This window comes from Vicugna pacos, chromosome 2 (genome assembly GCF_048564905.1).
Source record: "Vicugna pacos chromosome 2, VicPac4, whole genome shotgun sequence".
Taxonomy (NCBI): domain Eukaryota; kingdom Metazoa; phylum Chordata; class Mammalia; order Artiodactyla; family Camelidae; genus Vicugna; species Vicugna pacos.
In genome coordinates, this window is record NC_132988.1 from 85,241,141 (window position 1) to 85,258,395 (window position 17,255).

The following is a 17,255-nucleotide window of genomic DNA, read 5'->3' on the forward strand; positions in this document are numbered from 1 at the left end:
TTCAACATAGTTAATAAAATAGGCATTCAAGCAAAAATGCCTAGGTTAGAATTCTGGTTCTGCAACTTTCTAACTATTACTTAAGTCTCTTAAGCCACAGTTTCCTCATATGTAAAATCAGAATAATATCTGCCTCAGATGTTGTCGAGAATCAAATTGAATTTTAATACGTGAAATGTGTTCAGAACAGTGTTTTCAATAATAAGCATTCATTAAATATTAGCTATTATTTCTATTATTGCTCAGAGAAAGCATGAAACCATACTAATTTCTGAAAAAAATTAATTCATCAGAAACTATTCCCTGGTTCACTAGAAAATGAAAATAACATTTCTGAAAGTTAAGGAAGATCCTGAATAACCAGTGTTTGTTTTCAAGTTACACTGTTAGTATGGTGGCAAGGAACTATATTAAATACTTTTCCATTCAAAAGCCACAACGTTAATGTAGGACCAAAGTCCCTTATGTGCTTATTGTACTCTCCAATACAAGGCCTCCTCTGCTCTTCATACAAATCTATCGTGGCCAGAAATACAACTTCATCCTTTCTGTTACTAATAAAGCTTCATGTATGTTGTAGATGTGTGTTTGAGGTGAGACGAAGCAACACATTGCTTCTTTTCTGCTAACTATTTGACAATGAAAGTCCCTTGAATGAAGCACTCTTTATCACTGCTAACGAGTAACTGTATACTCATTCAATAAGCCACACTTAAAATTTCCAAGAGCTGACCATATATTTTATTATCCTCCGCATCAGGGAATTTCTGAGAGTAAGTAATAATCATTAAGCTTGGTTAAAAGTTATAATAGGACTGTTCCAGGAAAATCTGGATATATGGTCACCCTATTCATGAAAAAAATCACACTCCAAAATAAGGGCATAATACATCATTGCTGTATTTGTTCTATCATATACAGAACTATAGCCTTAAAAACTTAAGCATTTAAAACCTAATGTTAACAAAGGCTACATTAAAATATGTTTAAATTAATTCTCCAAAGATTTTTTTCATTTTTCCTTTCAGCATTTCTAAAGAAAGCAAAAGGGTTTTCCAAGGTTTCTCTAAGACAAACGGAGTACTTAAAGCAATACTTACAGACTCCTGAGCCACAGCTTTCTTTCATTAGTTGCTTATTGATTCTTAAGGTGATCTAAATTACAGCAAACTCTACAGAACATACTGTAATCATGGGATTCTGTGGTAAATGGTAACTGAAAATGTGGCTTTAATCAAGGTCTATATTCAACTGGTTTATTTATCTGTGTAGCCGTACTGTTGTTTAAATCAGTGACCATTCTGATTGATAAATGCCTGTCTGACTGTACCCACTGTCAAGCCAAAAATCTCTTTGGTGTTATGGATACATAAATGTTGTGAACTCAATTAGGTAACATACTTAGAGAATGTCAAGTATACAGAAGACATCTGTGATTAGCACTGTGGGGAAACAGATGGAAATACACAGCCTATGTTCTCTCCAACAGCTCACAATCTAGTAAAAATAAGGATTAATCCAGACAGTCTTAACTGACAAATATTTGGTTTTAATATGAATTGCTGGGGAAGGGTTTAGCTCAGTGGTAGAGTGTGCGCCTACCATGCATGAGGTCCTGGGTTCAGTTCCCAGTACCTCCATTAAAAAATAAGTAAGTACACCTAATCACCTCCCCCCACCGCATTAAGAAAATTTTGGTGGGAAGAGACAAACTGGGATTTCAAAATGTAGAACAAACAAGACTGTACTGTGTAGCACAGGGAAATATATACAGGATCTTGTGGTAGCTCACAGTGAAAGAGAATGTGACAATGAATGTATATATGTTCATATATAACTGAAAAATTGTGCTCTAGACTGGAATTTGATACAACATTGTAAAATGACTGTAACTCAATAAAAAAAAAGTTTAAAAAAAAACATGAATTGTTATCTCCCCCCTCACCACCTCCAGCAAATATACCACAGTTAGGTACTGCTTAAACCAGCATTAAAACTCATCTGGATTTGTACTCCTTAAATGCTGACAGGACAGCATGGAATTATAATCTAAGGATAGGCATCAAAGGAAATCTGAACAGGTATTTAAAATATGGAAAGTATGTAGTTGAAAATTAACATTAAATAGCTTAAGCAATAAAAAAAAATCAGTGGTACTCTACAGTATACTGCCATAGATAATCTAAACGTTATTAAAAGATTTGTTATCATTATAAACAGGTTATATGGCAAAGAACTGTAAAGATTTTTTAGCATTTTGAAAAGAGGCACACGTCCAGATAATGCTGTTGCCTATCAATATCCTACAGAGCTTCTAAATATTCTTACACCAGTGAGGTATTTATTCTTTCATCATTAATTCATACCACTTCTCTCTCACTTACTTCAACAAACAGCAAGTATTGAAATATATAAAATGTTAGCTAGTAAATAAGAAAATCCTCTTAATCACCTTTAGTAGTTAGTAAAATTTAAATAACAAAGCAATCTAGTGTAAAGACTATTATCACATACATTGATCATCTTTTAGTCTCATTAAATCAGATATGTTCAGAATTAACTATTTCTACATCTTTTTTATAGAACAAAGGACACATTTATGCATCACTAAGTCATAATTACTTTCCCTTTTCATTTACTTAATTCTCACCGTACTCAAGAGACAAGAATCATATACCCAATCACAATTTCTGAATGGTTTGTGCTTCAGAACAAGTAATTTATTGTTGGAATAAGAAATTCACTGAACTTTAGAAACAATGTTGTCTGGAGTAAGCAACTCAAACTATCTAATCTTTTCTTTCATCTATTTTTGAGACAACAGAGTCCCTAAAGCCACAGTCATTTTTCAAAGTTTCCTTATTATTTTTGAAAGCAGAAGTGATACTGGAAGGAAATCAAAGGTGTTGTGGTTGTGGGGCTGATGCAATAGCTAAAATTTAGAGGCCAGTGATGAATACTACAGGGAAGGATTATTCATTCCCTCTGTACTCTGATCACAACTGCCACCTCTGAAAACAAAGACAACTCTCTTGCAAATGCAAAGTAAGTGGACAAGGCTCTCTAATATAAACTGATTTTACTAATAGAAAGCAAATTTTAACATAAGTGGCACATGTAGTTCTGGTTAGGACCAGCAGATTATTTACAACATTTACTACTGGCATTCTTCCAATGCAGAAAGTAATTATTACCTCAATCAATCCTGTGAGTTTCATTAAAAACTGGTTAACGGGTATAAATATTGAAAGCTTATTGGGAATAAAATAACAAAGGCCATCAGATGAAAGGTTGAAAAGTATAAAATTTGGGGATTATTTGTGACTTTTTTCCTGCCACTGATATAGTTTTTAATAAAAAAGTCAAAAGTGGCAAAGAATATGATAAAAATTGACATTAATTTTCTGTCTTGTTAAATAGAAGTAAATACCAGGTACCTGGCACCCAAAACAGTCTCCTAAAAGGAAACCAGTATACAAAGAAAGACAACCAGACTGAGATTTTAATTTCAATCTCTGCACAGGATATAATTTGCTGACCTCCTCAACTCTTCAAGTATCTAAATACTTTTTCAAAACAAGGTAACATGGTTTACAATTCAACGTGGATTTACACATTACAATTAGCAGCTTTAATGTGGGGATCACTATCGTATTTTTGGATTACAATTTAAGTATCTGTCCATTCTTCTCTATTTTAGTACACTGTCTCTTTGCTTTTCTGAAATAATAAGACATGTATACTTTTGTTTCAGTGTGAACCTACTGAAAATATAATGTAATAAATTTCATACCTGTTACTTTTAATGCGTTGCAATCAATAAAGATGCTATGTTCAAATATATATTTTAATTGTTAAATTAAAAATTTTAAAAACACTCATGGATTATTTTTCTTTCAAAATCAAATGTCTTATTTACTATTTACCTGGTGGTGGAATCAGAGGTGGAGCAGTGCTGACAGTTGGAGGAGGTGGAAGAAATGGAGGAGGTGGAAGATGGGTAGGAGGAGCTCCTGGAGGGAAAAATGGAGGTGGTTTGCTAAAATTGTTGTCTACTTCAGTAGCAGATCTCTCAGAAAGGACCTAAAATTAGAGCATAGTTAATTAAAAAGATGAATAAATGTTCCTATCTAAGATTAAACTTAGTAAATTAATTTCATTCAATGTAAGTTTTCTTCACAAACCTATCTTGGGGAGGCAGGAATAACTTTTCTATGTGTGTGATGTGTGTATACTCTCATCTGTATCATCTGTGTGATACAGATGAGAGTATACACTCACCACTTTTTAAGATGTTCATATTCAAAGCCTAGGAAAAACCGAATCATTACAAATAAAATTCTTATGAAATAATTAAGGGATTTAAGAATATTCTAAACAAGAAACAAGTACTTCATAAATAAAATGTAATGAAGATTATCTTTGTTATCCAAATTCAAATTAAGGCAATATAATCATTAGTCACAGATACTAGCATTAAGAAATTAACATGGCAGCAGAACCAGACAGTCACTGTACCAAGGCCTGTCATCACCAGGTTACAAAGAGGCGAAGGCATGCATCAGCAGGGTGCAAGTTAACAGGCAGCCAGATAAATAAATAACTTTTTCACATGAGCCTTGTAACTTTAAGAACAAGGATTTATACTTAAAACGTAAAAATATTTACAAAATACTGATCTGTGAGAAGAGGTAAGGGACAGACAACAAACCTACAGGAGAGTGGCACCTAGAAATTTGGATTTCTGACATGCTCCCTGAGGGATTCTGATGTGCAAACATGTTTGACAAAAACAGCAAAAACAGGCAACATAATGTTGTGTATTTAATTTATACTTTTCAAATCCTTGCTGGCTAAGCCATACCATTTAAACATATAATTCCTCCTTTCATTAACTTTTCCTACATTTAAGCATAGTAATTTTTGAAAGGCTTATGCTGATAAGCAGTTTTTTAAAGTAAAAAACAGAATTATTCTAAGAAATCATGGCATTTTAATGATGGGGCATTTTTAATGATAGGAAATAAGAGGATTATCTTCCATTTTAGAAATAATTTACCTTTAAAGATGCTAAAAAGAACATTTTACATGATTAATTTATTAAAGGTAATAAGGATCAAAAACACTTTGGACATTTTTAAAAGTACTCAGAGAAAGAAAATAGTGAAAAGCATGTGATCAAGCTAATAGCTTGAAGTCTCAGTTATTCAAGTTCAAACTTCAATTATCCATGCTACTAATAACTCACCCCCTTTCATTCTTTCACTTGAAAAAAAGGAGATCTACTTCCCCCAGATATGTCACATTAAATAAATTACGGAAAGCCGTATGATAAATCTATCATGAGATTTTAAACCATACTTTGAGAATGTGGGAAAATGCAAATGATAATTTCAAATTTTAAAAAAAATAAGGATACACAAAAATATAATCACAGTAGTATCTATCCCAATCTTGCCCACTGACGAGGAAGCAATTTACCAGAACGTTAAGAGTTTCAGAATTACTGATGGTTTTATTTTCTCCTTTAAACTTTTCCCATATTTTCCTTTTTCAGTCCAATGAGCCTATATATCACATTTACAGCAAGGAAAAGGAAATCTTACTGAAAAAGATTCAAAGGTTACAAATTCTAAATGGAACAGCTTTTGTAATAACAAAATGATTGATTCCACATTTTAAATCCCTTTGTAGCACCTAACACATAGCATAGTGCTATGAATATATGTAGAGCACAGATACATTCCTTCGGTTAAAAAAAAATAATAATTTTAAAAATACTAAACCTGTATGTTGCTGTTTTCATTTGCCCGTCGCCTTCCTTCTACCCGGCTGATAGTTATAGTCTGACCAATAACATCAATTGCCCCAGGCAATCTCCTGTAACAAAAATTGAATCACTTCAGTTTGAGCTAATTAGATCTTTGAAAAATAATACAAATCGTAGGTAAGCAATAAAATCTAAAACCCTTTGCAATGTAATTTAAAATAAAATTAAATCACAACACACAATGAAAAATCTTCATTTAGATATTGCTACTTCACATTGTCATAAAAACTAAGTTTTATTAATAAGGTAGAACCACCACTCCCAACAATGATCATAATGCTAAATCTTAAGTATTTTTGCATGTTTTCTTTTAAATTTACTATTTTTTAACAGTGTCTAACTGAATTTATCTTTGGGCAATTGAATCGGGTAGCAAATGCTGAACAAATAGAAATAAAAATTTAGGCCCTTATAACTCTAACACGTATCATGGTTTTATTACATACAGAACTTTAAAAAAATTCTCCAAAACGGCTTGAAAAGAAATAATGTTCATTTTAATACACACAGGATATTTTCCTTAGTGATTTATTCTGACCATTAGAGAGATTAAGGGAACCACTTTTCCATTTCTGATAACTTGCCTTTAGAGAGAAAAATTCAAATGTTTAAATGGTAGCTCCACCTCCAATTGTATTTAGAACTGTTAAAGTTTGTAAGTAGATGGAAAAATAGTCTATCACAAAAATGTTGCAAATTTAATATGAAAATCTAACAAGTTAAATTTTAAAAAGTAAAATAATGTTAAAAGCCATTTAGTGTAGTTAAGAACTTTAAAAATACATACATACTTAACAAGATATAGAAGTCACTCGAGGGAATAGGCAATGAAAAATGGATGCAAATTAGATGAATTTTTTTTCATCTAATTTCAGTTCTGAACAATTCTGCTTTTAAAACTTTACAGAAGTAAACAAAGTACCATAGATCCTTCCACAGTCACCACAGTTAGGTTCCTAAAATGACTGATAACAGCAGTTAGTCTGCTGAATGACTACATTTTATACCTAAACCTCACAATAACACAACTTAAAAAATTAATGTGTACTGTTAAGAGATGATAAAACTAGAGCCCAGAGTGATGTCATGAACCTCAGTAATAATTAAATGGCAACACTAACTCTCACACCAGAGTCTTTCTGATTCTAAGCCTCAGACCTCTTCCCTTGAGCCATGCTGCCTCCCAGTGAGATAAGTGGCCTTTGAAAAGCTTAAGATTTGTGGAAAGAATTTCTGTCTCAAGTGAACCTTAAAAGCCCTATAAATAATTTTATGCTCACAAAAACAAAGAGCCCTACAGAAAGTCTATAATTGCATTTGAAATGTCTTCAAGTTCACAGTTAATTCCTACCTACCATCTTGCCCACTTAAGACTTATGTTCTCTATAATTTTAATACATTTAAAAAATATTCAAGCCTTTCTGATTTTATGCCTGGGTCATTGACCTCCTAAGTTCCCTCATGATCTCAAAGATCAAAAGTGATTTTACCTAACTTGTACCCTTCAGTATAGCTGGGAAACTATCCTAACATTCACATATTAGAAAAATTCAAATACCTCTGACATAATACAAATATTCCTCCAATTTTTTTCCTAAAACTTAAAATATTACAAAGCTATGACCACTATAATTTCATATTAAAGCACTCTCCCATATATACATACATTTTAGATTCCAACATCCCAAAAGATAAAGGTATATATTATGAGGCCAGAATTTCCCACCATTTATAGCTACCTAGACTTCATTGTAAAAATCTTTATTTCTAGTCTCCTATTTTCTTTTCCATTCTGTTCTACTCTCAATCGCTGGATTCTCCTCTATCTTCTTAAAATTTATTCCCTACAAGAATAAATTCTCACAAATTTGTTTGGATTTGCAATTTGGATTGCAAATTCTCCAAACTGTTAGACGTAACAAAAGGGGAAAGATTCTACAACCTTTGACCATGGATTTCTAAGGATTTCTGCTTTCAAATATTCTGGGACACGTGAGAGTACTCATTTATTAAAGTTTCTTCAGTATGGTCCAGAGAAGTCTGATCAGTTTCTTCAGCTTTAAATGGGTTATTCTATCACTAAGATTCAAAATGGCAAATACTGTTTCTAAAAACATACAAATGAGAAATTAGTCTTAAATGTATATTGTTAGAGGGAGTCTAGAAAACTTCAATTCCTTATTTTCCCATAAATATAACACCTCCTTGCTCAAGCATTTTTATCATACAAATTGATTTACCTTAATTAGAAAATGTGAAGTTTACCATTTTGTCAGAAATATTTTATAACAGATACATATGTATCAAAGTAACAAAAAGCCTTACTATTTGACACAGATGCCATATTATGGTAAGCAATATTGAACCTTACTACTCTTAAAGTTTACAATGTACTACTTTTTATTTTAATGCACAAAAAGATTTAGTAGAGCTTCACCATGAAGATCTACTGTAACTTAGATTTCTACATAGCACAGGTTTAAATGGGCTTATGTATCTGTTCAGTAAAGCAGACAGCTAATGCAACCATCAAGATTCTCTTCTATATTCTGGACTCAATCATACAGTAAAAAGGCGAAAGAGACAGCAACTAACAATGGTGGATATCTGCAGTTTCATTAACCTTCAGTTTGATACAGGCAATGAATATTCACAAGAACCTCTACCTTTCCTCCTAGCACAGATAAATATGAAGGCATCTGTGAAATTTTAATGGAATTAAATTAAAATGACATATTTTGATGATTCCGATGTTCCAAAAATGGTATGAAAGCTGCTTATATAGACACAACAGAAATCTTAAAAGTGACAAATTCAGAAACAAAGGAAGATAGACAAAAGGTTAGTTATTAATTTTTTGTCACAAATTTATCTCCGAACTTCCTATCTTTTAACAGCCAAAATAAAGGACATTCTTAATAACAAAGTCTTCAATGTGCATTAAGGTAAAAACAAAGCACTAACTCTAAAGACTCCTTTTCTTGGTAATAATAATAGCTAATATTTATTGAGAACCTACTATGTGCTAGGAAAGCACTGTTCTAAGCATGTTATATATACTTACTCCTCATAATAACCTTGAGGGAGCAACTATTATTTCCATTTTACATTTATGAGAATAAAAGAAAAAGATTTCTCCGAGTTCATCTTAAGAGAAAGTATGATAGAGCACAGCAGTTTTAAACTTTTAAAACCACAAAAGTTATTTAAGAAATACATTTTGCACAGCAATCCAGTACACACATAAACAAAAAACAAAAGTTTTACAAAACAGTACTTACTGTAAAGGAAAAAGTAACATTAAAATTAAAAGATTTTATTCATATTTAAATATAACACAGGAAAAAAACAAAATAAAACCAAGAAATATTTGGTGGTTGACACCAACAAAACTGATTTCACACCCTCCTAACGGATTGCAATCTCATGCTTTGAAATACACTGAAAATAGGGACAAAGTCTCCAATATCACTACAATAAAAATAAAAGTGAATGTCACAGACCTGTTTCTCAAAATGTTCCTCAATACTGGATGAGGCATAACAGTGTACAATTCAACAAAAGTAATTTAATAAGGACAGCAAAACAGTGTGTTGTGGTTTGAAAACACTGTCCTTTTGATGGCCAAGCTTAATCTAAGGATTTAATGGTATTTCTGAGCAAGAGTTCTTAACTAGTATACATGGGATACAGAGAGATAATGAAGTCACTAAACCTAAATATATGCATGTGTATACATGTATTTTTCAAGCAGGAGTCCACAGTTTGCAGCAAATTTTCAAAGAGCCTACTGCTTCAAAGTTCAGAACCACTATTCTTTTAATAAAAACCACTATTTTTTTAATTAAAAAATTAATGAATCACATATCCTTGCAGAAATCTATGAACACAGTTTTCTCACAACAGACCCTCTAGTAAGAACTGGGCAGCAGATTGTTCAAGGATGGAATCTCTAGATAAAAACTAGAATGTGACTATTTCATATTCCCAAATTAAAGACAAATGCACTTAGTATGATTATCTAACTCAGGTCATACATCTGAATAGATGGCTGTAACACTTCTGCGTGGAAATTGGTGTGACATCCTTTAAGCAACTTTAGGAAAGAAATGAGCTTTGAAAGACACGTAGAATGGATTTAACCACATAGGATGGGAAAGGAGGACATTTTAGATGGAGGTAAGAACAAGAGTAGGGAAAATATATTACAGAGGATTCCAATTTGGCAAATATACTAGCTACCAATCTGTGTGCAACAGAAAAAGCATGATCCATCTTTGACAGTGATTACCAACAGAAAGATTTTCAAAGGCAGAGACTATAAATTAAATGAGAACAACATACAGGAAAGAGTTCTCTGAGGCTGTAAAATGCTATGCAAGTATCCGTTCTCATTATAGCTAAATCTATCAACTTACTTCAAATTCCAAGGTGCTCAATTGACATTTGATTTTAGTTTTTATGCCAAGCCAGAATTCAGTCTCAAACTGCCTGCACATCAGAATCATCTGGGGAGCTTTTAAGCCTCCCAAAGCCCAGAGTGCACAACAAATATTTAAATCAGAGTCTCTGAGGCCTAAGCATCGATCGTTTTTTGTAGCTCACCCCATGTAATTCCAATATGTAGCCAAAGTCGAGGACTACAACTAATAGCATGCTCAAAAAAGAAACTTATATTTTGCCCTCTTCTAGAAAGAATTTAAAGAAGTTAATAGAAGTTAATATTTAACTCATTATTACTCAATAAATATAAAGTTATACCTATCAAGGTTCGACAGTTATTTTACGGATTTCATTGCATACATATTTTCATACTGACCTTTTGAGTTTTGTGGACTTGACAGTACTGCTTCTATTTTTTCTTTTTTCCTACTTTCACAAGCACGAGAGTAATATTCTCTATACTGTATACACGGTTTTTAAAAAAAAATCTTCTGTTTTTCAGGTAGAGACTTCTTAATAAAAAACTCTGTCTAGAAAAGTGATACATGTCCAAAATAAAAATAACAGGACTTAAAAATTGTCTTCAGGACATGCAGTTTATTTTCTATCAAACTATTTTTAAAGCCTATGATGGAAGCAGTGATCCAAAGACAGCTAAAACTTTAGCGGGTGCCCTGCAATAGTTCTTTCACAAGCTTAAAAATTATGTCATCCATATGTACATTGCAAGTAAGATACAAGTCCAATCAGTTTCATTTTCACAGATGTGGAAAGAGGATGATTTGTGAAACAGAGTGCCAACACTGGATTCAGGCTTGGGTATGAACAACTTTAAACCCTTCCCTTCTACAGTGTTGTTTTCCATGCTAATTTTCTGGGGCCTGAATTTTTAAAATATCAAGCTACTTTTTCAGCTATATTGAAAAAAAAAAAAACACCTGAAATATGCTAAAATTTAACTCACTGGAGAACATAAACGTGTTCATTAGGGCAGCCAAGTTTACTCATTTTTGTGCAGCGCTTGGAATAAAGCTTTGCCGGCCATACTTATGCTTAGCTGAATTTCTTAAGTGTATCATTGATAGAAAAAGATATGCTTCTACAGGTAGTTAAAAAAATAAATGCTTTCATATGTCCAATCACATAAAATCTTAACAAGCTACACAATACAGCAACATGCATTCAGAGTGCTCACATGCTATGAAGGTGCAGGTATATTTTTTCAGTGTATGATTTCATTAAGACATAGTGCAAGAACAAATGAAGTCGATCTTAGATTTCATGTTCATTCAACATTCTGCTTTATTGTAAGTTTTAAGTTTGTCTATTATAAGAAATGGAAGCAGGTTTAAATATTTCAGTGATTCTACAATATAAAGCAATTTTTACTATTCCTCTTTCAAGAGCCTCAATTAGTTAAAAAGTATTCTGATTTTGGAAAACAAGCTTAATAAAACAACCTAGAATTTGCAACTAATTACTAACAAGAGCACAGTTTGAAATTATAAAATGGAAACAAAATACAGAAATAAACTAGACATTATGATAAGATTATAGCAATCATCCATATTGCCAATTTCAGTTTTTTGTGTTCATTAAAACTGCTTCATTCTTCCAACTGGCTTTACAAGAATTACAAATCTGAATGTACAAAACAAACTCGGACCAATAGAATGTTACTGTTATATACATATAGTTAGCTTGAAGAGTTAAGAAAAAATACTGTGTTGTATAAATTAAGAGTAACAGGGTAAGAAAAGAAGTCTGGGTCTCCCAATATAGTAACTTATGAACAGGATCTCAACCACTGTTTAACTGTTCTTTACAAAGAGACTTAAGGAATGTTTCAAAAAAACCCTCCCCATTTCTCACTTACATTAATTACAAGACCTGGAATCTCATTTTCTATCTTATGCTGCAAGAAAGTGTGTTTCCTGTATTTTTTTTAATTTAATTTTCAGAAGCACAAAATACACATTGAAAATACAGTGTCAAATTTCCTACTACCTATATTCCCTGAGACTAATCACAAAATCAGAATAGAGAGTTTTCTGAGTTACCAAAACATCTTTTTTTGGTAGTGGTGGTGAAGGGGTAGTGTAATGGAAGTTGCACAGTCTAACTACTGAGATGTTTCACTTTCAGATATAAGAACTAATATTTTCCTTATAAATAACTACTTTATTTCAAGACATAAATTATTGTATTAAAAACACAACTATTTTAAGTAAAGATTACAAGTCAAATGATTGATATGAAAAGAATTTCAGATGTTAAAATACAACAGTAGCAAAAGAAACAAATGTAAAGTTTAAAATTACATCAAAATAACTGATTTTAAGTATTTCTATGGCTTTGCTTATGAAAGTCAACTTGCCTGCACTGCAGTATTTGAAGGCAAAAAACCTAGGAATTCTTGCCCTGGCTGTGCCTCTTACTTATTAGCCATGAATTTCAGCAAATCCCCTAATTTCTTAGATCTCCTATTCCATGTAAATCAAGGACTAGCCAGAAAATAAAGAATTTCAGGACTAAAAAGGTCTTCCAGATAACATAGTCCAGCCGCATCACTTCACAAATGTGGAAGCAGAGGCCTAGAGATTTTAGAGAACTATTCTACATTCACGTAAGTGCAAAACCAAATTTGATACCCAAATCCAGTACTTGGGCCATAAAACGCTCTAAGTTTAAGAAAGCAGTTATTCTTTTTACACAAAGATGGCTACTCATTCATTATCAACAGTAGCTTGATGAAAATGAAAGCTCTACTGTGCCCTTTTGGTAGAGTAAATAGGCTGTCCATGCTGCTAGTCGGGTTAAATATAAATCAAAGTGTTTATGCACGATGTACTATAATAACCAAATCAGTTATCATTTATAAGTATATTATTAGCACTGCTATTAAACTTTTGGGTTCCACAGGAACATTAAATGTGAAAAGGCTCATACACTCCAGTCAACACTTGTCAGATTTAACTTTTCTTTATTTAAAATAACTCCTGAAATTTCCTGTTGGTTCTTCAAGGAGAATTTTACTTTTAAAAACTAAGATCAATCTATACTGCATACTACATATGCAAAAATGTCCATGAATACTTTTAAAATAATAGTAATATATGTACATTTTCATTCTATAACCTGTTAAAACAATACATATAACTGACACTACTCTAAAAATATAAGTAATATATTTTTATCTGCATCAATTACTATACTTATCATTTGGACATCCATTAAAAAGTCAAAACATTTTTAACTTTGAGATGAATATCCTCTTGAGAATAACTAACTTATTCTCCTTAACAAGAAATCCTATCAAAGCAAGTTGACTAGAAATTGTTATTATTCATGGACAATATATAATGGAGATCAATCTCAAAGAAAAGAAAATCTAAGAAAATAAAATTTTGATGTGTTTCCTCCCTTTACTTTTCTTTTAGGTGTTATGATCAAAGACATATGATCATAACTTACATATTTAAAAGTTTGTAAGTGAAAATAATTTAAAGCACATTAGCATCAAAACTGCCCAGGAAGAAAGCTTAAAATTCTTTAACCACAAAAGCAGACAAAATAAACCCCCATATACTATCACCTTATTTAAAACTTCAAAAGATAAATTAGGAAGGTATCTTAGTCTTTATTTCTAAGGCAAGAAAAGTATAATTGCTTACACTGATTACTGTTGGCAATGCATTTTTCATACCCTAAAATATTTGCTTCTCATTACATCCCTTAGGACAGAAATTATTATTCCCATTTTATAGGCTCAGAGAATTTACAATACCCATCCAAGGTTGTATGCTTTTTAAATTTAAGATTTATAACACAAACCAAAATTCTATGGAGGGTGGATCATGAGTAAAAGGTACATATTACTTCCTAGGACAGCTGGTAGACCCACTTAATAGAATGGCAGGCTAACGCACTGTTGGGATATAAAGACTGAAAAGACTCAGTGGAGCCTAATTTTATAGGTCCTAAAGACAGGCTCAGAGGGCTAAATTTTATTCCACAGATAGTGAAAAGCACTCATGGATTTTTAAATAGGGTATGATATGAGAAAGGAAAATTAAACCTGCAGCAAGGGGAAGAAAAAACATTTACTAGCACCCACTAGCATGGTTCCATGCAACTAATAATATACTACAAAAGGCTGGAGAGATGAAAGGCAAGACATGAGGTGACAGGACCTGATTCATGAGGTAACTCAAAAAACCTTCAATTCTATACTGAAAAATATAATTTAGGGAGAAAATATGGCACAGTCTACTCAAAATTTATTATCTTTCTAATAAGACAAAACAACACTGATGATCTAAACATCAGGAGTATCCAATGTTTAAAAACAGCCTTACCTTAGGTCGGGTGATTCGGCCCTCCCATATCGATCCTGCCACTTCCCAACGCTTGAACTGGCTTTTCTGGAGGCAGTACTTGTCTGAGACTGAGAAGAGGTGCTGTTTCTGGTGAGATAAATTTTCTATGTTTTTCTTACATATTGTTGTCTCTGACCCCCCTTGTTCTGTTTCTTCTTTTCCTTGACATGCTTTTTCTAAAGTCCTTAAGCATGTTCCTATAGTATCATTCTCTTCAAGTCACCTGAAATACTTGCTGTGGGACTCAGACTGATAGTGGTATTCAAATATAGATGTGCCTGTTATCAACATTAACTCTAGAGTATTTTTAGGAATATTTTTCGACACAGACAGTATGATGTCAAAATGCAGAAATGAGAAAAGAACCAAACGGTTTACTTCAGGTTACATACAGTATCAAGAAATAAATTTCTGTGCTTTTATAAATTAGTAACAATTTCTGCAGTTTCACAAAACCGTATTCAAAACTTTGGTTATTTCTTTCCCTACTTCTTCAATAATATGAATAAATATTGTTAGTGTAACCAGTTAACAGCAACATTCTGATGTGTTTCATAAAAGCCTAAATACGTATTTCATAAAAATTCCATTTCAAAATAATTAAAGTCTTTCAAAGTAAAATTCTAAAAAAAGTTTTTTACCTCTGGTGTTCCGCTATTTATACTCTTGCCAATCCTTTAAAGGACTAATAAGACAGTCTTTCAAAGCAACAGAAAAAATATGTATGTTTATGTATCTGCTTATTTATGTAAAAAGAAACAGAGGAAGAATAAACCAGAAACTAGATGAAATAAAACTGTTTATTAATGGGAATGAAAAAACTGGGGAAGAGCAACTAATCTGAGTATACTTTTGGATGGCCTTGCCTTTGAAACTATGTTAAATGTTTTATAAATGCAGAAAATAACTAAGTCAATAAGCATGAGGAAAGAAATGCTAATACTAAATAAGTACAAACAGAAACAACGGATCATATTTTAAATGACTAATATTACCACTCTGAAGGAAATTTTTGAGTACAATATTTTGACTATATACCCTCAGTCTAAATAAGTGAAAACTGCCACGAAATCTTGAACTCTATTTATTACGTTTGTTTTCTGTAATGGTAGGTGCAGAGTTCTAATCTATTTTGTGTGTATTTCAGGATTAAGCAAATGAATATACATACAGAACTTGGGAACTCGGTTCCCACTTGGGAAAAGGAAGATGCAATATGGAATAGGAAAAGACAAGAAGAACCTGTGGTATCATACTGGAAGTAAAAGAAACATGACTGCATGATTAAAATTTTATAAAAAGAATATACATATGGCAGTTTCATACTGAAATTGCTTTTTTCCCTAGCTCTGGGTGCTGAAAAGGCCTAGAAATAGTGACACCCCAATAACAATGAGCATAACTAGAGCCAAGATCATAGTTACTAATTACCATTTCCCACTAAAAGGCCTCAGGGTCCCTTCAAGAAATGGCAGCTTCTAGGGAAGGGGCAGCAAAAAGTACAAGATAAGACTAAAATATCTAGTAATGCCAGAAAATAAAGAAATCCTCAAAAAAAAAAAAATGATGGGGACATGTCAAAAGATCACAGGAGCCAGTCAGAAGATGTTTCCAAAGACCAACTCTGGACAATTTGAGCACCAATATGAATTATAACCACATATATACCACATATACAAATAAGACATATTTATAAGCCATGTACACTCTCTCTCACACAAAAAATAAAAATTAGTCTAATAAGAAGTAAGTGAGAGAGGTGAAAAAGCCCATTTTTAAAAGAGAATGCCGACTAATAAACATAAGAGGAATAAGAGTTAGACAATGACTATTTTGTAGTCATTATAGTAATAACTGATTAAAGCAAAAGACATCAATGGACATAAAAATTCTTGGAAAGTTCAAACAGACAGGATATTTATGCAGTCTCCTTACAGATTACTTATTTATACAGTAACTTTGCAGAAGCCTGAAGAACACCACCACAACTAAGTTAAAGTTATCACCACTAATAATGGAACAAACTGACATCATGTACCTACAGGCTGTTTCACTGAGAAGAACACAGTATTACTTATACAGTATTCCTGCCCCCAAAGCAAAATCTGACTCTAATAGTTCAGAAACACCAGGCAAACCCAGATTGAGGGATGATTTACAAAATGACTGGATCATACTCTTCAAAATTCAATGTCAACAAATCCAAAGAATGTTTGAGAAGCTGTCCCAATCAAAGAAGTACAAGGAAATAAAAGTTAATTGTAATGAATAATCCTAGACGGAATCCAAAATGAAAGAAAAGAACTGTCATAAAAGATATTACTGAAGTAATCTGCAAAATTTATGGCGTGTATATTAAAGTACTGATTCATTAGATGTTGTGACTTTGATATTTGTTTCCAATGGAACAGAATGTCCTTTTCTTAGGAAATATATGCCATAGTATTTAGGGGTAAGAAGGTACAATGCCTACAACTAGCATTCAAATGGTTCAGGGAAAGAAATATTTTTGAGAACTTTTATAAAGCAAATATGGCAAAAAGTTAATAACTGGTGAAATCTGGGTGAACAGTATTTAGACTTCTTTTATACTTTTCTTGCAA

General features: G+C 32.3%; 1 protein-coding gene across 43 annotated transcripts in view; it reads right to left on the reverse strand.

Moving 5' to 3' along the window:
- The window catches only part of FIP1L1 (factor interacting with PAPOLA and CPSF1), a 64,956-nt gene that overhangs the window by 25,769 nt on the left and 21,932 nt on the right, over positions 1 to 17,255 (reverse strand). For 23 of the 43 annotated variants that reach the window (XM_072944101.1, XM_072944072.1, XM_072944084.1 and 20 more), the window contains 3 exons: positions 14,632 to 14,739; positions 5,787 to 5,880; positions 3,927 to 4,083 (listed from right to left, as the gene is read on the reverse strand). In XM_072944101.1, coding sequence (XP_072800202.1) covers positions 3,927 to 4,083; positions 5,787 to 5,880; positions 14,632 to 14,739 — 359 coding nt within the window. The remainder of the gene's footprint in view (positions 1 to 3,926; positions 4,084 to 5,786; positions 5,881 to 14,631; positions 14,740 to 17,255) is intronic. The other 20 variants (XM_072944106.1, XM_072944080.1, XM_072943957.1 and 17 more) reach the window with 1 other exon arrangement.